The following is a 23,340-nucleotide window of genomic DNA, read 5'->3' on the forward strand; positions in this document are numbered from 1 at the left end:
ACAATAGTTTCAAACCAGGACACCCGCAATCAAAGACTGAATGAACAGGATGTTTTTACTATTACGGGAATATCCAAAATCTCTTGTTGAAGACAGAATAAATAAAGCTTTACAACTTAATAGAGAAGATCTTTTGACAGGAATGCCCAAACAAACCAATGAGGAAAATGTAATTGCTTTTGTAGCTACTTATAATCCGTTGAACCCAAATGTGTTCCAGAACATAAAGTAAATATGTGCATCTTAGAACAAAATGAAAAACTGAAATCAATGCTGAAATCTAGAAAAATAATAAATAGCAAAAGACAAAATCAGAATCTTAAAAAGATACTAACAAAAGCCAAATTTCTTTTAAAGAAACAGAATTTATCAAATCCTACTGTGTCTAGATGCAACAGAGGTAACTGCGGAACGTGTCGACATATTGTTGAAGAACACTCTGTAACTTTCACGAGACACGGAGAATTCTATGTAAAACAGAATTTTGACTGCTCTTCCAAAAACATAATATATGTCATAACATGCACAGGCTGTAATGAACAGTATACTCAGTGGGATACATGGGGTTTCAGGACACTTTATTTGTTGTTTTGGACACGAACCCGGGCTCTTAAATTTTCTGATTGACCAATATACTGTTCATTACAGCCTGTGCATGTTATGACATATATTATGTTTTTGGAATACATGGGGTTTCAGGACACTTTCCGCATTACGTAGATCGATACTCATGCAGATGAACACTGGGTTGTCTGGTCCACACACGATTATTTCATCGATGTAAAAAATAATTTAGTTAATTTTAGAATACAACTGATATTTGTAAGTTTCTTTGTTAGTTTCACCCTTTATTCTTTGACGTACAAATTTCTGTTTGACTTTTACGCCGCACTCAGCAATATTCCAGCTACATGGTCTGTAACTAATCGAGTCTGGACCAGACAATCCAGTGATCAACAACATGACCATCGATCTATGCAACTGGAAATCAATGACATGTGTCAACCAAGTCAGCGAACCTGACCACCCGATCCCGTTAGTCGCCTTTTACAACAAACATGGGTTGCTGAAGATATATATATATATATATATATATATATACAGACATTGTGTGTGTGTGTGTGTGTGTGTGTGTGTGTGTGTGTGTGTGTGTGTGTGTGTGTGTGTGTGTGTGTGTGTGTGTGTGTGTGTGTGTGTGTGTGTGTGTGTGTGTGTAACCTGGCACGAAGAATATGTACAATAGTTTCAAACCAGGACACCCGCAATCAAAGACTGAATGAACAGGATGTTTTTACTATTACGGGAATATCCAAAATCTCTTGTTGAAGACAGAATAAATAAAGCTTTACAACTTAATAGAGAAGATCTTTTGACAGGAATGCCCAAACAAACCAATGAGGAAAAAGTAATTGCTTTTGTAGCTACTTATAATCCGTTGAACCCAAATGTGTTCCAGAACATAAAGTAAATATGTGCATCTTAGAACAAAATGAAAAACTGAAATCAATGCTGAAATCTAGAAAAATAATAAATAGCAAAAGACAAAATCAGAATCTTAAAAAGATACTAACAAAAGCCAAATTTCTTTTAAAGAAACAGAATTTATCAAATCCTACTGTGTCTAGATGCAACAGAGGTAACTGCGGAACGTGTCGACATATTGTTGAAGAACACGCTGTAACTTTCACGAGACACGGAGAATTCTATGTAAAACAGAATTTTGACTGCTCTTCCTAAAACATAATATATGTCATAACATGCACAGGCTGTAATGAACAGTATATTGGACAATCAGAAAATTTAAGAGCCCGGGTTCGTGTCCAAAACAACAAATAAAGTGTCCTGAAACCCCATGTATCCCACTGAGTGAACATCTAGATATCTGTGCGAAAGGAAACGATGTTAAATGTACAATATTTCCTTTTTATCAAGTTCAAAATTCGGACAAAGTTAAACGAATTGTTAAAAGAACACTACTTCATAAACAACTTCAAACCAGTGTTAAACCATTGCAAGCTGTGACCTTGTCGCTCTAGAATGTTGTCCCTATTGTGACGTCACAATATATATGTAATGACGTCATACTGTAACTGCTACAATCTCCCTGAAGAGTAAAGAACGAAACATGTTGGAGAAAAAGGCATTCTGTTTATATTTATCTATGTGATATATATATATATATATATATATATGACGTACAAATACGAATAGATGTTTATATATATTTATTACCCACGTGGTCAACGTATGGGTAGTTGCATACTAATCTCGTACGTCACACGAGTGTCGTATCGCGTTGACCTGTGTCGTAACGCCTTGACCTGAGATTCTAGCGATTTGATTGGATAACCGATAGCCTCTCAATTAGGTCACGTTGTGACGGAACTACTTTTTCATTCATAACAAACACGTGAATTCATTCATTCTACAAATGTTACTACAACGAGACATCATACATGATCGTGATTACTTGAAATATTACAAAAACACACAAAAAGTTAAATATTAAAAATTACAAGAACTCGAGTATATGTATCAATCACAAATTCTAATTAATTTACAGTTTTGAAAATAGATAAAAGTTTGTCTGCTGTATTTTGCTGTTGGCAATGTCTTGAGAAAACATGGCCACTCGCGTTCATGTTAATGACTCCGTGAAAATCGATGGAACAGTTCGAGGGAGAGTCACTTACACCGTTAAACCTCTGGGAACATTCAGTGTTTTTAATGTCAAAACTTTGGATGGGGAAATAAAGCAAGTACACAGACACAGACTTACTGTGGTTCCTGAAACTGTATCAATGGCCCCTCCAACTAACAATGATCAGCTTTCACTACCCGAGGATATTTTGGAAGAATTTATGAAAGATAACTTCTTTGAGGAGGTAAATGATGAAAGTTCTTTCAGCTATGATTGCTCAAACATTGACAGTTACATCCAACAAAATCGAATCAAAACACTTGGCGAAAGACTGACTATGACATAAACATTCTCATGAAGTTCATCAAGTCAAATGGCGACACAAGACCCGTTGAAACAATACCCCCGCCAGAACTGTGTGACATTTTGTGCACCTTTTTCATTGAAATAAAGAAATCTAATGGCGAGGATTATGAGCCCAGCTCAATTACATCAAAATTGTCGAGTTTTAACAGATATTTGAAAGCTAGGGGGTACGAAAAGTCGTTACTTAATGACAGGGAATTCTCCAAAGTGCGCGAGGTTCTGTCAACTAAAAAAAAGATCCTGAAGAGTGAGGGGCTCGGCAACGTACCTAATAGGGATGAAAGTCTGTCTCCAGAGGAAATCCAAACACTCTACGATTCCGGAGAATTAGGTCCTAGTAATCCAGAGGCGATATTAAACACATTGTGGTGCAACAATACCAGGCATTTTGGCATCCGAAGTGTTAAACCACATCACTTGATGAGATGGGGAGACATTCAGGTGAAAACAGATTCTGATGGAGGGGAGTTCTTGGAGTATAATGAACGCCAAACTAAAACCCGCACCGGCAGTGACATCCGCAACGTCCGAGACGTCGCTCCCGTGCATGGGCCACTAACGACGCTCGCTGTCCCGTATCCCTGTACAAGTTGTACGCCAGTCTCCGTCCTAGAGATTACTGCTCTCCTGACACGCCTTTTTATTTGGCCACAAACTCAAAGTCAGCTCCAAAAGATAACCATCCTTGGTTTGAACGCGGTCCCCTCGGCAAAAATAAACTTGGATCCATAATGAGGAGAATGGCTAGTTCAGTTGGCATTACCGGCAAACGTTTGACAAACCATTCAGCTAGAAAGGCCATGATTCAGTCTCTTCGTTCCAGTGGTGTTGCTGGGACTGAGATAATGCAGATTTCGGGAAACAAAAACATTCAGAGCGTGAACCATTACTCTAGTATCACAACTGTACAGCACCGTCAGCTGAGTAACATGATTTCCTATGTTGGTGACCTTGCCCTTCCGCAAACCATGGCGGCCCATTCCAATGCAGTCACTGCTGGCATATATGCTGGGCCATCACTGACAGCAACTTCTGCTCGTTCTGAATTTGTCAACTCAGTATTCTCTGCCCCAATCTATGGTGGAGCAATAAACATTAACTTCTGTAGTAACCACTGTCAGGTCGAGGGAAAGCCTGAAAATTCCACTTCGTGTCCAGTGACCGATAGCACCGACTCAAACTTACACTAACACGTGAAATGACGGTTGACGGTGTGTCATGCGGGGTGATGCGAGTTGCAAATTGATCGTTCGTTATTATTCTATAATGAGAAATATTTGATTCTCTTGAAGCTTGTGTTTGCTATTATATTACAAGCTTACATGGATTTATTATTCTGCTTGGGTTATATACATTTGAATTGGATAATTAAACATGAAAAGGGCATAAAACCTTGTAAATATATGCAAATAAAGAATATATTTTGGTGTCGCCCATACTGTGTCGCCCAAAGTTAAAGTGTACGGCGTACATGTATATATGTAACCTTTAGGCGACTGGCGCCCAAAGGTCGTATATATATGTCGCCCAATGGTCGCTTATGTAATATACATATATATATTTGTCGCCAAATGGTTGTTGTTTAATACTATATACGTGTATACATTTCTATGGCTGCTTATTTGATATATGTCGCCCTTTGGCTGTTTATGTGTTTCAGTGTCTTGCGCGCGGAGAAAATTGTATTTCATATGTGTACATGAATCTGACTTGTTTCCGATGTTTAATATCGCACATACAATCAATTGATAGTTTGGAGAGTGACGTTCTATGGTGCTTTCAGCAGCATTCCAATATCATGATGGGGAGACTGATGAATGGAGACTGAACATTATTTAAGATACATCAGCATCTGAAGGATATTTAAATTGTTTCAGCCGAAGTAGTTGAAAACCGAACCTTGAAACACAGTTTTTTTAAAAGACTTTTTTCTTCACTGAATATAAGCAGTAAGTAGTAGAGTATTTGCTGTTGTAAATAGGTAATCTGAGGTCTGAGGTCTGTTATGAGGACCCTCTCTATTGCTGACATGATCACAAACGCACGTGAGCAATATATTCCTACAGAGACCAAGGTGTCCACCTCACTCTGAGATGAATAATCAGACATTTTTGCTATCGTGCCAAATAGTGAGACACTTCGCGATACACACTTGTATAAGACATGGCGAGTAAAAATGTTAAAAGACTAGAAATGACCAGGTATATGTTTCACCATTCCATTTCACAACCAATATGTGCTTCAGCGATTGTGGATGCTGTTAAAAGTCTTTCAGAGAAAAGTGATACACTCACACTTTATCACTTAATTTTAACCCAATGTGTGATATATTCGGCCTTTACCCAACAGATAGATTATATGTTTGCATATATTATTCGGCAACACATTCCCTTGTGTTTCAAATGGTTTCACATAAATGTGCTTTGTGAGTGACTGGAGTTCGGTTTTACGCCGCGCTCAGCAATTTTTAGGCTAAATGGCCTACGGTCAGTGAATAATCGAGTCTGGACCAGACAATCTAGTGATCAACAGCATGAGCATTGATCTACGCAACTGGGATACGATGAATGTATCAACCAAGTCAGCGAGCATGACCATCCGATCCCGTCAGCATGGGTTACTGAAGATCAATTCTTACCCGGATATTCACGGATATGTATTCAACGTGTCAACAGTCATGGGGATAAATAATATCAGACCATCTGAAGTGCTTCTATATTTTATTGCACAACTAGTATGCGCTGTTTTGGCCCTGGATGATGCATGATGGTCATCTACTTCCTGGCAGCAACACAGGAGTTACCACTGATTTCGTAGGCGGACGCTGCGGCCTGAACGGCACCACTGCAATGTGAAGGTCCATCGTCAGACAGGAATGAGGAATTATTACTTATGCATTTCCTTCAATTGGGAGTTCCATTTATCAGGATTAATTAGCCCCTACCCTTTGTCCAAATGGCTTCATACTATTATATATCATCACAAAACTATAAGTAATGTCATCACACTGTACATCAACCTCATTAACTGTATTAACTCTAATATCCTTCATGTATATATTCTTCTTGTTCATACTGTCGAATATCACTTGCTTGATAACGGAGTTAGCATCTACACTGAAACGTCGTATCAAACAGATACATGTTGATGACATATTGGTTACGTTCGTTATTTCTTACAAAGAGCGGCTTTCAGTGACAGTCGAGAACATGGACATTATATTGATCGTTTTTACCATAATCACACAGAAGATAAAGACCTACGAGTGATGTTATCACTTTTCATATAAACGTTGACAAGATGCAACACGAACGTTTTTAACCGTTGTATTAATCTTCAGAGGAATTAGCAGCTGTTTCTATGCGGGCGATCAATCACTATTTTCTAATCTGTTGTATCAGGGCTGAACTATACTTTGATTTGAGTGAGTGAGTGAGTGAGTATGGTTTAACGCCGCTTTTAGCAATATTCCATCAACATCACGGCGGGGGATACCAGAAATGGGCTTCACACATTGTACCCATGTGAAGAATCGAACCCGGGCCTTCGGTGTGACGAGCTAACGCTTTAACCACTAGGTTACCCCACCGCCCCTACTATGATTGGAGACCCTTTGAGACGGATCTCTGTGAGAATGTTTTATGGATATACTTACTCAACGCAGTTCAAACTGCAGGGATTTCCGTAGTAGTTGCCGGCGGTGTCACAGACTGGGTCCAAGATGAAGGGACAAACGCACTCACAGTTGACAGTGCTGGCTGTGGACCGAGATGGGAACAGAAAAATAAAGCTACAATGATACATGTCCCTCAATAAACACTATTTGTTTGCAATCATGAATACTTTTTACATGGTACCCCTTGGCCGACACTTTGATATTTTGTCAAGATGACTTTTGACTGCTATATGTGCAACGAAAGCTTCGTAACTTCATTAGGATGTTGTCAACACTTTCCGAAACCAACATCCACGGGTGTGATGGTGACAAGATAAGGATCGCTATCAAGCCGAATCTGGTATTTACAAGAGCATCAGAGGAAAATGCACCACTGCTTCTGAAGTGTAACTGATGAAACGGGTATAAAACTCACCGCATAGCACCACAGCAAGAACAGCAAGAATAACAGCAGCCTTCATCTTGATGCTTCTTTTCCAAACAGGATCAAAGTATTGAATGGATTGAAACGTCTCGTATTTATACACTGCACCAATCTCATAAAGAACTAATTCAAGTAATTTATAGCTCCTAAGTTTATTTAAAACTCCATTTTCTATCACACAAATCATAAGTTTTCGCTTCAAGCAGGTTGCTATGAGTAGTTTCTGTACCATGTGGACCCAAATTCACATCCACATAAAATATACTCTTGATCAACATATTCGGCCGAATGGTTTCGCCGTGGGTTAACAAGGAGCTTTGATTTCAGAATTGCAGGTGCAAATGCCAAATTTTAAATGTTACCATTTCAGGCCTTTGAGCATTACACTACACAAACCTCATGAAATACAAATTCAAGTAATGTATAGCTCCTCAGTCGATTTAAAACTCATTTTATATCCGACAAATCATAAGTGTTTGCTTCAAGGAGGTTGCTGTGAGCATTTAATGTTTCTTTGCCATGTAGAATCAACTTCACATCCACATAAAATACATGTAAACTCTTGATCAGCATATTTTAACATTTCTTGTCGCAGTAACAAGGAGCTTTGTTTGAGTTGCAGGTGTTTTTGAACATAACGCCCAATTTTACATATTAAAATTTCCGTGCTTGGAACATTCAATAACACCAGTCACACTGAAATGTGATGACGTTACCCTGGACTACTTTGACGCCTGTTACATCTGAACATGGTTTGCTGATTGTTGGAAAAAATTAAATCATTCTGAAAAATATTTGATGTACGTGATAATTAGCCTTATGATTTAACTACACGTAACTAAAACATCAACAAGCCAGTACAGTTTTATGCCACTTTTATCAATATTGCAGGTTTATCAGGACGTTGGACAACAGATATGGCCTTCATATATTGTTCCCATGCGTGGAAGTAAACACTTTAGCCACTAGGCTAATGTACAGCCCGAATACATAATGGGACATTAATTACAAAATGAGGGAGAAAAAAATATTTAAACGACAAGGGAAAGTTATGTCCATTGTTCTTGGAACTGTTTTATTAGCATAACTGAATAACTGCCCGAGGGCAATTATTTCTGTTTAAAAACAATGAAAGTGTACTTATTTTGATAATCTTCATCATGCCTAATATATTACACGCGTATTAAATAAGTATGCTCTTCTGGTGTAAAGACCCGTGAAGATCCGGGGTAGAATAGGTCTTCAGCAACTCATGCTTGCCACAAAAGGCGACTATGCTTGTCGTAAGAGGCGACTAACGGGATCGGGTGGTCAGGCTCGCTGACTTGGAAGACACATGTCATCGGTTCCCAATTGGGCGGATCCATGCTCATGCTGTTGATCACTGGATTGTCTGGTTCAGACTCGATTATTTACAGACCGCCGTCATATAGCTGGAATATTGCCGAGTGCAGCTTCAAACTAAACTCACTCACTCACACCTGGTGTAAGCCGTTTAGTCACCCTCACTACGGTAGTTATTTAAATAACCACCTTGTAAGGCTGATAAACCTATACATACCAAGGTTGTTTTTCATATAAGAGAAAAAAACTGATTTTAGTGACGGGTAATGACAGATACTACACAAAATACTCACAACAATCTGGTGCCTAACACATAGGATTTTAACAAGGCATAAAATCAGAACTTACACAATTTACAACTAACATAAATACAAATTTAAACTACTGAGGAGACACATATGCTACTTCAAATATTTAATATGGGCTTGTGTAGTGTATAAATACCGTCATTTCAATCCAGTCGATACTTTGATCCTGTTCGGAAGAGAAGCTCCACTTCAAACATCAAGATGAAGGCTGCTGTTATTCTGGCTGTTCTTGCTGCGGTGCTGTGTGGTGAGTACAATCATTGTTTTCTGTACAAGTCGATGTGAATTTTCAAAGGGGTCATATGTGCTTAGTGGAACCAGTTATGTTCGATCATAGGCCAGTAAGTGTGTCTTTATCAAAATCTGTACTGTTCTGGAACGTTTAATGCACTGGGATTTCCGAAAACGAAATGAGTTTCAATCTCAGACATAAATTAGCTGAGCAGAGCTTCATCCCAACCTCAGGGCGTTGTTTTGTCAGTTTTATCAAATTATAGGTACAAGTCGCTGTGAATTTTCTAAGGGGTGATATTTGGTTGGTACAACCAGGCATGTTCGATCATAGGCCGTTTGGTTCCCTACAATGGTACAATGTGTGAAGTCTATTTCTGGTGTCCCTGCCGTGATATTGCTGGAACATTGCTAAAAGAGGCGTAAAACCATACTCACTCACTCGATCATTTGCCAGTACAGTTCTGCCAAGAGTGCCTTGAGCAAAGGTTGTAATGTCTTGTAACGTATAATGCACAGCAATTACCAACACGAAATGAGGTGAGCGGAGCGGAGCTGCATCCCAGCCTTAGGGGTTTCCTACCAGCGGCATATCCTGCTCGCTCGTGGTCGTCCTTACACAAGCAGTCAGTATACCAGGCTGACTGTACAAATGTAAACAAGGAGATTATCAACTCTGGCTATAAGTGTCATTATATGAATTTTAAACAATGACACAATTGATGGCTGTGAAATGTGGGTAACAGCATGTGAAACAGACTCGATGACCTTAGTGATATTTGACTTCATGTTGCAGAAAAGTCAGTCAGTCATGAAACTATAATGCACAAATATTTATACGTTTTCGGGACAGAGTGATCTGTGATATTTGTCACGCTTTCAGGAAAGTCATATCCTCCTGTTGCTAATGACAGAATGATCTGTGATATTTGTTACCCTCTCGAGAAAGACATTATGATATATACTTATGTCTTTGAGAATTCCAAAACGGCGAGTCAAGTTAAGATAAGCATGGTCTAGGTGAGGCAGGTCTGAGGCATCTATCTTTGGTGAAACCAACGAGCACGCGTACGATGCTGACACATTTGGAACCAGGATTCGAACCTACAGGGTTCTGACGTGCCTAGTCGACGCAACTTTGCGGACGAGTGGAAACCTCTCGAACTCATTATTGAGCTCATTGAGATACCAGTATAATGTTTTTACCTTCAACTTTCTTCACAGCCAGCACTGTCAACTGTGAGTGCCCGTGTTCCCGCATCCTTGACCCCGTCTGTGACACCGCCGGCAACTACTACGACAATTCGTGCCTGTTGAACTGTGTTGAGTAAGTATGTCCATGAAATAGTCTGACAGACATCAGCCTGAAACCCTAGCGGAAAGAGAATTATGTAAAATAACGTTGATTATACATCCAGATGTAACAGGTTAGAATAAAGGCCCTTTAATGAAACCGCAGCAATGTATTCGTATACAGAGTAATGATGAAAATGTAAAGTGATAACACGACACGTAGTTCTTATGTATTTTTGTTGTGAATAACATACACAGCATAATAATTGTGAACTGGAGAGCACTGAAATGTACGTCTATGTACCCTGTGAAGCTGGGTAGTTCAGTGGTTAAAGCGGTGTAAAACCCAATTTACTCACTCACCTTCTCTGGAGATCTAATATTTACGATAGATAACATGAAACGACTGAACTTTTATCAGATCGTATCTCACTCACTTACTACCTCAAACACACACACTCACTCTCTCACACACACACACACACACACACACACACACACACACGCGCGCACGCTCGGACACGCACACACACAGAGTACTGAAATGTACGTTTATGTCTCCTGTCAAGAAACATGCGTTTGTTATTTCAATTAAAAGACTGAGAATTGAAGAAGCAAGTATCGTGGCTGGAGATCTAATCATCATGTAGTTTACATTGTTTTTAGATCTAATGATATAGATAGATTATGTGAAACGATGGGTTCTTTATCAGTTCTTATTAAATACACACACACACGCGCGCGCGCGCACGCACGCACACACACACACACACACACACACTGTGTGATGAGACTAAATCGACGGAAATGCACCACTGATTATTCCTCATCCTTGTCTCACGATTGCATCTTCACATTGCAGGGGTGCCGTCCAGGCCGCAGAGGGCGCCTACACTGTCAGTGGAAACTCCTGTGTTGCTGCTAGGAAGTAGATGGCCTTAACCTTTGACGACATGGAGCGTCTACGACCACAGAAGCACATATTGCCTGTGCAATAAAATTTAGAAGCAATCTATGTTGTCATGCCTATTTCGACAAGGTTTAATACAAAACATGATTTTTTCAACTTGCTGATGCACATTATGAGTGAGTGAGTGAGTTAAGATTTAAAGTCACAGAATGAGTGAGTGAGTGAGTGAGTGAGTGAGTGAGTGAGAACCCGGGTCTTCTGCGTGACGAGCGAATGCTTTAACCGCTAGGCTATGTTATGAGAGACTTACGCCGCTTTTAACAATATTCCAGCAATATCACGGCGGGGTACACCAGCAATGGGCTTCACACATTGTGCTTCTGTGGGGAATCGAATCCGGGTCTTTAGCGTGACGACCGGACGTTCCATCAATCTACCCCACCGCCACGCAAAAAGGTGGACAACACCGGAACACATGGCACATCAGACACGAATATTGAAGTTAGAAAGATCGTCCACAAGTTTAACATTAAACGTTTTGAAATCTTTGAGGCCTTGGATATTGTAAAATTGATGAAAGAAGACAAATTGATCTAGATAATTGACATAAACTTTACTTGAAAACTACATATAAATAGAAACGTGTATGGCGATTCCTTCAAGATAAGACAGGTTTAATCTCCGGGTTAGATTTGATCTTCAGTAACCCATGCTTACTAAGAGGCGAATAACGGGATCGGGTGGTCAGGCTCGCTGACTTGGTTGACACATGTCATCGTATCCAAATTATGTAGATCGATGCTCATGCCGTCGATCACTGGATTGTTTGGTCCAGACTCGATTATTTACAGACCGCCACCATAGACCTGGAGTGAGTGAGTGAGTAAAGATTTTACACATCGGCAATATTTCAGCCATATCGTGACTGTAAAACAAGTTATAATTTCATGCTAGATAAAGGTAAACTATAAAACCCCGTCAACGAAGGACAGTAAAATAACTTAGTCTAGTGGATCACAGATTTCCATATAGCTGGAATGTTGCTGGTGCGGCGTAAAACTAAACTCACTCACTCGTAGGAGCACTTAGTGGTGCAATAAAATATAAATATAAATATAATATAATACCTGTTAACAGTTAATGTTGTCGTAACTGGTGTTTGGGTTTCAGTAAACCCTACCACAGTTCCCTACTAATTATGATCGTTCCACATTGTCAGGAGAGATGAAAGCTCCAGCTCTGCACTCGCCTGGTCCATGGGGAATGTTAAGTCAAGGGGTGAGGGGTCGTGACTCCTAACTAACTACATTACATTCATGTACTGGCATACATACATTCAAGGATAAACGCAAAACCAAGTTCTATACTCACATGGGTTTACTGTCTCTCAGTCCATCTCGCTCTAAGTACAACTCCAATACAAGACAGAGCAGGCTCGTACCACACGGGGAACTGAGAAACGTGGGTTGGCTTCCGAAATGTTGAGCTAGTACTCTTCGCACTCTGAGCTCTTAGCGCCCAAACATGTCTTTTTAAATGAGACGAGCCTGACCTGATCTTGAACACATATTTCAACATATCGTTTTGATTCATTAAAACTGTATCTGTCCTTCACTCACGTGTATTATAATTAGAAGGGTCTCGGGAAAAACCGTTCAGTGACTCCCCTTTTTCAGTGATTGGATACATCCGTCTACTTCCCTGTTCTAAGTCAATGAACTCATTGGCACACAGTTAACCAATAAAGTAAATCTTAACATGCACTGGCTCATTCCCCCATTAATACGATTAAGACTTTGAAAGTCTTAATGCAGATGAACTACAATCATCAAATGTTTTCTCAGGTTTATAATATCCCATGTGATAGGTCTATGACGTTCAGAATTCAACTTGGCTGATGCAAACATAATATACTCCTCACAAAAAAATAAGCAACAATTATATCCAATGCAATATCTTTATCAATCTCGATAGCGATTTTTGCCGATATGTTACTGAAAGGTAAATATTCAAAGAATACGTACATAACCTTCAGTGACTGTCAAATTGATTTATCTGATAACATTGACAACATCACCCGAACACAAGCACCCTCAGAAACAACATACAAAATGTGTGGCATGAATGTGCTCCGATCTTCACATGTGCACCCTGATCGGTGTAAACCTACCGGTAATCATTCCTCTGGCACAACAAGCGGGTCCTAACTTCATTTTTATGGATGATTATGCCCGAGAAAGAGTTGTTAACGATGTGCAGATCAACAACATCACACATATTGACTGGCCTGCAATGTCACTTAATCTTAATCCCATTGAAGACGCTTGGGGCATTATTGGAAGTCATGTTTAGGGTCTCCATGATTCACCCCCAGACTCTGGATGACCTTGAGCAGGCGTTACAGAGAGAATGGCAGAACATTCCACAACAGCAACTTCAAAAGCTCATTTGGTCAATGCAAAGACGTGTAGAAGCTTGCATTTGTGCTAATGGTGGTCATACGAGTTACCGAACACTGCTTCACTGTCCAAAACTGACTTGAACCTTAATATTAACATTTTCCTCCATCCATCGAACTTGCCTAAAAATCACATGCTCATCTTCTATAGTTAATACATCTTTTGTATGTTTAGGGGATAGCAAAATGAAACAAACACAACAAACAATATGATGGTGATGTCATGAAACAATGTATAAATGACTCCATATAGACGACAGGCGCTATCCTGACTCAGGTAAACATAACGAATAGAAAATATCTGATGCACGCTTGTTCAGTTTTCACTTCAAATTGGTTATGTTCAGCTTTCTGTTGAGAAACGTTTGGTTTATAGGGAAACGTGGATTCAGAGCTGGTTAGTTGGTTGTGGTTGAACGCCGGGTTAGAATTGGTCTTCGGAAACCAACCCATGCTTGTCGTAAAAGGCGACTAAGGGGATCGGGTAGTCAGGCTCGTTGACACATGTCATCTTATCAAAATTACGTACATCAATACTCATGCAGATGAACACTGGGTTGTCTGGTCCACACACGATTATTTAATCGATGTAGAAATTTCTTTGTTGGTTTCACCCTTTATTCTTTGACGTACAAATACACACACACATATGCATACACACATTGTATATATATATCCCTCTTATCGCTCAGTCGATGTGTTCTGAGAAGGCTCTGCTTGGAAAAGTAAAAAAGAGACTTTTCCAAATGAACTTTATTCACACGTATCCGCACCCGCTACATCCGTATTGGACATGTAGAGAACACACACGTCCTCAACTTCCGCCATCCACATCCACATCCACATAGACCCAGGTGTACAATTTTCTATACTCCTTTTTCAATAAACGATATCTGAGTGAATTTAATCCATCGGTTTTGCTGCCTTTCGCTAGCTGCTTAAAAAAGTTTTACTCTGAAAAGAACAAGAAAATAATATGTTGACATTCCCTCTGGATGAGCTTGCTTTGAAATAACGGGAAATAGTGAATCACCTCCAGATAAGCAAGAAGCTCGAAATGTATAATAGGTAAGTCATCTATCGTAAGGCTGGTTTCAAAATGAAACTTTCTAATCACTTGCAAACCGTAATTATCAATGCCATGGCATAAGAAATTCACGCGTAGAATGTGTATTCTAACGAAGACGTGAATACACAGAGACGTGCCATAAGTGCAGCCACTCATTTCGCGTGCACGAGGTGCATATGTGTACAGTGGAGGAAAATAGGGAGGGTGGGGTGGGGTGAGACTTGTGTTTACAAGACACATTATGAAATCAGGTATTAGTCAGAAACGAAGACTTGTGTTTATGAAAATTAGAGTAACGAAAAATATCTTATATCCAAAATATATGTACAATAATTTTCCCCAAATATATCTACTAAAGATAGACACACACCATAATGACATTGTCAGCAAACGTGTAATCCATTACAATATACAAACCAAATAATTACATTTGATCACAAGTGAACTGGTCTTCAGCAACCCATGTTTGTCTTAAGAGCCGGTTAGCGGGATCGGGTGGTCAGGGTCGCTGACTTGGTTGACATGTCATCGAATCCATATACATGTAGCTGGAATATTGCTGAGTGCAGTGTAAACTCACTCGCTCATTACAGGGTGACAAACCGTTGCTATCAAGCGTCTGTATTATGTCTGTTGCATTTGAAACAGTGAACTGTACTCATGGAAGGTGAAAATACGTTTGTCTCGTTTTGAATACATTAATCTCTGACAACATCCGCTTGGGAAACGACATTTCATTTCTGCTGAAACTTACTGATCCTTGCTCTTCGGATTTAATTTATCTCGTCCATGTCTGATCATCTTGTATCGTGCAATTTCTTCTGACCGTCGATAATATGTTAAACCATTCAGTTTAACTCTGAAAAAAATATAAAAATGTAAGTTATAGAAGAACTAGGGATGCTGTAAATGAGCACCGTGTTCCACACAGTTTGGATATCAACCAAAGATAGCAAGCAAGGCACACGTTATCAACGCCGTCAAATCCAGTATGTATTGATAATGATTGGGATTTGAACTCATGCTTATAGTCCGTTTGCTACAAAACACCCAAAAGAATTGAAAACTTATTAAAATTATTATTATATTATCAAACTAATACGCTATAGTTCATAACTCCTCTATATCTAATCACTTTTGAAATTTGACGTTATGACGGATTGTAATATAAACAAGTGATGACAAATATGATATGTTGATATTTGTATCAACAGCAAACGATAGAATAGCAAGTATGTCAAGGGATCATCTAAAAATGTTAATCACTAAATTCACACGAACAGAATGGAATCCAAATCATTTGAGTCAACAATGGGAATACATGTTGCTTGTCACTAGATCATCTCCTTACCTATATGCTGATTGTATCTCATCTTACGAAAAGGTGTCTGAACTCAATTCGCAGTTCACAGTTGAACATATGACTTGACATCATTGAACCTGATCGACCCTAAAAGATGATAATCACAGCACAACATGACTTTGCTGTGGAACCATCTGCGGATTGAACTGAAAACTCTATCCCTACATGTATTTCATACCAAAACGTATTAAATGATTGCTAAAACGTGCTCCTGTACAACCGCGTAGTAGATTGATAACAGTGCATAAGACTAAATATTTAAATTTTAATAGAAATAAAGGCAGACAAGAGGGTTAGGTGATCCTGGTCGAGACAGGCTGGTTATGCTCATTATCAAAAAGAATCCTTCTGTTTCTCCTTTCAAGACAATCCGAAGAACTTTGCAGTTTTGCATTTCTTCTGAACATAAATCAACCTGATACAGAAATCGTTCTTAGAGCTTTTCCTTGAAAAAAAGAACCCAGAGCCCATGACGAGTTCATACTGCACATTGCTTGGTTGACTCTGGTTCTGTACCATTCAGGGGTACTGAACCATCAACAAAAGCTCCATTGAGGTTATATCCTGTCACTGGCTGGGATGACAAATCTTTATCATAAGGTTTGACATGATTCACAAACTCATAACGAATGTTTGCAAAAGTGCACAGAAAATGCCGTGATGAGCTTCCACGTCAGTCAGAACACAGCTTCTCAGTACAACTGATAAATATAAGCGGTATAGCGAAGAGCCAGGCAGTTGGGATCGGTTGTTTGACATGGTTCTTCGAGTAGGGTGTCAACATGAATAGCAAAGGGTTGGTACAGTATTTGTGGCTTCGATCTTGTTTCGAGCATTCAGCTCTTAACTCAAAATTTTCTCCAGTGTCTATAGTTGCTTTCTGTCCGAAATGTGTCGGTAGCCTACAACCCCGTGTTGGTCCCTGCCTTGCGCTCGGCATTAATGGGTACAACAAGGACTGGTCGGCTCGGAGTCTGTATAATGTGTCTGAGTGGGGTATTCATGCTTCACTGCGGCATGGTATCTCAGTGGGCTAGCACTATAAAACCAGCTTAAGTCTGGGCTAGTACAAGCAGCCGCACATACACATACACACGCATGCACGTCGTTATATGAGCGAAATATTCTCAAGCACGACGTTAAACCTAATTTTACCTCACTTCACCTACAACCCCGAGTAACAATAGGCCTGGTATGGTCAATAACTTTGATTTCGGTGGTAAGCTTGCTGTTCTCCAATACGCTCTTCTCGTCTGTTGGTGTTGGTAGATGCTGTGCCAATCCACTGTCGATATCAGCGTCCAAGGACAGTAACATATGTAATATTTGAGATTACATGTAAATACGCGATAGGATGGATCCAAGGAGAGGCCATTAGAGGCGTCATATAAACTGCCAGAAGGAATGGGAAGGAAACACCATATTACCTTAGGAAATCAAACTAGTGGTTCCTCAGATTGTTTGCACTGGACGGGTAAGGCCAGACCACACATTGACTGTCATTATTTATTATAGAATATCTATACAGCGCACATATCCAGGAAACTAGTGCATGCTCAAGACGCTAGTATTTTTCCTTCGATCATTAGATGTCAATCTCAACGGCACATCGTATTATCCCTGGGGAGTATACAACTCTTGCAGCCACTAGGCGCACAGAGTTATTGTGGCTTTCTCATCCTATCGAGGTACCCATTCACAGCTGGGTTGACTGGGACACATAGTCACAGTACTTTGTCAAAGTTCACTACACGTTGCTGTACCCGCAACTAGGTATTTGCACGTATGCATGTGGCCACCATCTGGTCATATAAATTCGTGGGTTCTTTTAAGTGCACAGGGTTGTGTACTGTACACTAGGGGTTGTGACGACACTGAAAGAGTCTGCACACAAAGTTGACTCCAAGGTTTTTACACCAGGCCACAGGTGGGCTCGATCCTGACACCTCAACCTCGCTGGATCACTAGCCTGGCGCCTGAGCCAGCTTGCCCACCGCGCCCCATTATGAGCGGTGCCAGTTAGCTGGTTCTCCTTTGGCCATTGCAGCTTACAACAGTCTTGTTCAGTTCACATATTATTGAGAGAAGATGTAAATTCAAGTTTAACAACACAAACCGAATGCAGAAAAAAGGTACCGTAACAGTATATTTTCCTAAAACGAGACATTCATATTTTCGCATCAGGCCAAACAATAGGTGAATACTATTTTTTAACGAAATCGGCAGTATTCAAGCAAGTTTATGCTGACGACACCTGAAATGCAGCCAATATGTAGTCTATAGACATACATCGTTAACCAGATCGAAATTTCTTACACTCGATCCTTATGTAAGTGGATATGGCGTGCCTGGACGCTCAACTCAAGAGTAAGATTACCGTTTGGACTTTACACCACTGCGTAGGTCCTGATTACAGGATATTCTATCAAGAAAGCCCCATGAGTAACTATTGCAATATTATGAAAGGCATTGCCATTGAAACTAACCTTACCTCCTCAACATGTCATCATCTTCCTTACCCCAACCAAAGTATCTGTTTGAGAAGCCATTGACCTGGTTCATGTGCTCCTTTGTTAGAGCAGTCACTCCACCAAATGCGCCTTTATAGTATAGTCTGTGTAAATGAAAATAATAATAGAACAATCAGAATTATACATGATATCCATCGTAAGTATTACGCGTTGACTTCATCGTTGAAACAAGAAACACACGCATTGTTCAAAATACAATTTACACGCAACAAAGGTAAGAAAAGTATTTTTCACAGCTAAACGTTAACGTATTTTTTCGGTTACAGTGCCTGTCGTCTCCCGGCAATGGCCTATGCAAGAAACATCCACGGCGATTTTGATTAAGGAAACATTGGGACTGTTTTTGACATGAATGCCGATGTCTTAGTGATATTCTGATCTTAGGATATATTGATGTTCTTGACGAAGATTTGATCTGGAGACAATGAACGGTGCCGAAAGGTCGAGCGCATGTTCGACAGAAATGTAGTCTAGTATCTGAACCTTAAGGAAGAGAGTCTTTATTGGTGTAAACTTCTTCATTATGAGTAAAACAACGTTTCGGAGTAAATCGTTCACCTTCATTCATTCACCTGACGAAGGAGTAAGGATATACGCCGAATCCTGGTTCCTCATAATAAAGAAGTTGACATCCATAAAACGCTCTTCCTTATGTGTATCAGTGCTACATGCCATTAAAAGACCTATCTGAATCTGCATCCGTGACCAACTCGTGTTATTCCGGGACAGGCCGAACAGCACCCGTGCCCCTCTGGAAGGATTCATTTTCTCATTGACGCATTAACATCAGAACTGCTTTATACAACAACGATAACTCTATTCTTGTTTGATTCCAATGGTACTTAAAATCACCGAAGCACTTCTGCATTGTGTTGATGGTTTTTTTTTACTTTTTCATTTCAAAGAATCAAACCTCTATGTAAAACTGGAAGAAGGAGAAACATATTTGTTAAAGACATATTCAAACTTAATTATTAGCCCGGTGTTCGACTTACATTTCCAAATGTATATTTCTAAATAGGGTTTCAGAAACTCAAATGGGATTTGTTTTATTGAATATGCAAATAAAATAATCTTTTCTTTCAGCTACATTAAATACCAAAGCAGATACTAAAAAAACTTACTCTTATAACCTTGTTGCTATACCCCTGGTGAAATTTAAAAAAGAATACGCTGAAAAAAATATAAATGCCCCCCCCCCCCCAAAAAAAAAGAAAAGAAAAGAAAAGAAAAAGAAGTCAGACTGAAAAATACCCCCAGAGATGTGACATATAAGCCCAGTGTTAAAATTAAAGGTATTGATTAGGTATATAGATATAATATTATTGTTTTGAAACTCGTGGCGATATATAAATTACATTTCCTGAACATGTGCAGGTACAATCTCCAAATTAAGCCCTCAGGATTGTCAGAAATACACTCAATGGGACACATGAGAGTCGTTAAATAACTAAACGCACGTGCGTGTATTTGAATCACCCATCGTCCATGGCATTGTCCTTACTAAAAACTACACAACAGGCAAAAGAATTCTGTTAGCTTCGTTCTTTGTAGTTTCAGTATGACGATATATTTTTCAAGATTTTTTAAACAATGGCATAATGTCATAAGCGGATTAAGTAGTCGAGATTCTTTTTATCGCACCACAAGCATTACGCGCGTTCTGATTGGTTTATGGTAATTTCGCACATAACAAGCATGGAGACAGCGGACGAGTCTTCTTGGAGGTTACGGAAAGGGACGACTGGTGACGAATGCCGTGTTTGCTAGGCCAAGGAGTCTTCCGGTTACATTATACGAAACGATCTATGGTCCAAGGGAGATCACTCCAAAAACCCTTTTCCGTCGGCTGATCAGTGGCTGTGTCCAATGTACATCTCGTTAGATCAGAGAAGATTGTGTATTGTTTTGTTAACGGACGAAAGAACACGATCAATACCTTTAGTAGGCATGGTTCACAATATCAAATATTATCTGAATTAATTCCAGACTGGGCAAGTGAAATTAACGGTGGCTGCATCAACATGAACTTAAGGCAATTTTATGTTGAAGTCCTACCAAAGACCATCTTTCAGAGATAGGAAAAATGCCTCCCAATAAAGCTGTCGAGTACCAAGGAGATTTAATTTCGCTTAAAATGTAAGATCTGCCATAAACCGACATTTGCACGACATCTGCAAGGACACTGACATTGTTAGAGACAAACGGTTCAGACCAGCCAATGACCTTCGCGATGGGATACTGAAACCCAAAGCTGAAAATGCAGAAAATATCAAAAGGTTTGCTTTGTTTATACAACAGTCAAGAGAGTAGGAAGGTTAAGCAAAGAAGACTCTGAGGACACCAAACACGATATGAAAGCGTCGTGGCATTTGTTTTCAAATTGATAAAATAGAGTTGTCATAAGATGTTGACGTGCGTGTAATATGTAGGAAGCTGTTCATACGACATTAAGTGAATTCATCCATTCCACAAGTCAATATTTTACTATTTCATGATCACATGTCTCCGACATATGGACCAACTGTACGTTAAGGCAAACGGGGACTAGTGTACACGAGAGTGTAATATATGTTTTATATTTATTTACGACATAGATACGAACTCTTATACCAAATACGTCAATAATATCTACTCCTTCAAATGGTTTATGGATATTGACACTTCATTTTATGATACATTATAAAGAAGTCGCTTAGTCGTCTATTATATGGGGAAATATAGGGTTCACAGCTGAAACAAGCACCTCACAATATTTGCCAGCAGTGCACACAAGGCGTAATTGATACTGGCAGCAAGAGCGAATGCAACTTTACAAGACGTGTTATTTTGCATACTGCTGTTTCCATTGACAGGCTCTTAAGATGATAAACTTAATGAGGTCACATGAACGTTGATTTCAAGCCTGTTAAAATGTGTGAACATGAAGTTACAGGAACCAAGTCATTCATATGATGGAAACATATGATCCTTTTGTTTGAGCACCGATAACGCGAACTCATAAAACCCGTTCATACATACTTTTCTTCAAATATTAAGACTCAGTGTGTTTTAAATGGTGTTAGAGAATAAATGTCTCCAGTACGCACATTTGATCAATATACATACAAATAGTGAGTTCACATGTTGGAAAGGGATCTTAGCTGTCAGTTAATTGGGTTTAGCAAAAGCATTTTCTCGACTTCCCATCAAATAATGCACACGTAAAATTGGCAATATGCAATGAATTTTTCCCAAAAACTTTCGAGAAAGCACCACCAGGGATACATTTTTCCGTGAAAACTTGTTGTCGGTGGCAACATGTCAAGGCATCCCAGTAGAACTGTATAAAAATCGCGATCGGTAGCCACAAAACAGTCTGACCAATAGCACCATCGGTCGTGGAAGATGTTTAAGCCAAGACCAACGTCGCCAAGGAATTGCTTTACTTCAGGAAGGCAGATCACAGCGATACGTGGCCAGGAGACTTGGGGTTTCACAGAAAGCCATTTCAAACCTGTGGATCCGTAATCAACAAACGAACTCCGTGAGGGATAGGCCCGATCCGGTATCCCAAAAGGGACGATCGATCCATCCGTTTAACAGCTCTCTTTGAAAGGCACACGACAGATAGAATCCTCAGGGGCAGAGTACACAGTGTAATAGAGACCCGTGTTTCACTGTCCACTGTACGACGTCGCCTGCCTTCACACGGCATCAGAGCATGACGTCATGCCGTCAGACCGCCTCTCAAGCCTCATCATAGACAGAACCGTTTGGCTTTTGCAAATGAACACATCGGCTGGGGTGATCGCAGAGTGGTGGTCCAGAGTTCTCTTCAGCGATGAATCTCGCTTCAACTTGCATTTTAATGATGGCCGTAATGCTGTGTACTGACGCTAAGGTGAATGGTTTAATGACGTTGCCTTTGCGGAGCATGGCCGATTCGGAGGAGATTCCGTATTGGTCTGGGGTGTGATCTCCATGCTTTCCAAGACCGAACTCGTCGTTGTACAAGGCATATTACTGGTCAAAAATACAGAGACAACACCATTATTCCAGTTTTCGTTCCGTTCATGAGGGCCATGGGAGGGCGTCCTGAGTTTCAAGATTATAACACACGTCCACATCGAGCCAGAATTGTGAATGAATGCTTGCAACGTCATCGGATCAACCGTATGATATGACCAGCACTGTCCCCAGATCTGAATCCGATGCGATCGAGCATGTATGGGACATGTTGGGACGTCGAGTGTATGGACGTGTGCCGCGACCTGCCAGACCTGGCCTTGAGACCGCATTGCTTCAAAATGGCAGAACATTGGGAAGCTCAATCGTGGTATGCGGAGACGTTGTTGGGCGTGTATCGTGGCAAGGGGTGGTCATACTCCTTATTAGTGAGAATTGTATGTGATGTTTTGATAGTCTTCATCCCAATGCAATAACTCGTGGATTGAAAAATAAATCATCTGTTTTTCGTCATTAAATTGGTTAAATGGAAACATTTTCCCGTTTTCTTTTGTCACATGTCTATTCTAACATTGTGAATGTTGATCTCTGTAGTTTTCTAACACTGAGTATAAACTTTTGAAGAGCAGTATATAGAAACCTGATAAACGGCATGATGCATAAATATCTAAGATGTGTAAACATTTGAAATTTCCATGTTTCCAACCAATTCCAACTAAACTCACTTGTTGAAGAGAGTTCCACAGTTCAGGGCTGGCAAAGAGAAGGCTAGATCAGA

At 39.9% G+C, this 23,340-nt stretch overlaps 1 protein-coding gene and 2 long non-coding RNA genes across 4 annotated transcripts in view; 1 reads left to right on the forward strand and 2 right to left on the reverse strand.

The window, feature by feature from the left end:
- LOC124261081 overlaps positions 1-11,296 on the forward strand; it is a 48,629-nt gene extending 37,333 nt beyond the window's left edge. Inside the window, exons 1-3 of one of the 2 annotated variants that reach the window (XR_006894254.1) lie at positions 8,930-9,006; positions 10,215-10,317; positions 11,146-11,296. This is a non-coding gene — a long non-coding RNA (uncharacterized LOC124261081). Of the gene's footprint in view, positions 1-8,929; positions 9,007-10,214; positions 10,318-11,145 lie in introns of those variants that run through there. The other variant, XR_006894253.1, reaches the window with a different exon arrangement.
- LOC124261100 lies at positions 5,766-7,167 on the reverse strand. Its single transcript, XR_006894258.1, has 3 exons — positions 7,099-7,167; positions 6,663-6,765; positions 5,766-5,851 (listed from the first exon to the last, which is right to left on the reverse strand). It is a non-coding gene; the product is annotated as an uncharacterized LOC124261100 (long non-coding RNA).
- Positions 11,297-14,339: 3,043 nt separating the features above from the next.
- The window catches only part of LOC124261119 (beta-1,4-N-acetylgalactosaminyltransferase bre-4-like), a 56,894-nt gene continuing 47,893 nt past the window's right edge, over positions 14,340-23,340 (reverse strand). The window contains exons 4-6 of the mRNA XM_046695445.1: positions 18,575-18,697; positions 15,475-15,579; positions 14,340-14,364 (exon numbers count right to left, since the gene is read on the reverse strand). Coding sequence (XP_046551401.1) covers positions 14,340-14,364; positions 15,475-15,579; positions 18,575-18,697 — 253 coding nt within the window. The remainder of the gene's footprint in view (positions 14,365-15,474; positions 15,580-18,574; positions 18,698-23,340) is intronic.

The sequence above is a fragment of the Haliotis rubra genome, unplaced genomic scaffold (genome assembly GCF_003918875.1).
Source record: "Haliotis rubra isolate DU_JTF1 unplaced genomic scaffold, ASM391887v1 Scf1190, whole genome shotgun sequence".
Classification (NCBI taxonomy): Eukaryota; Metazoa; Mollusca; class Gastropoda; order Lepetellida; family Haliotidae; genus Haliotis; species Haliotis rubra.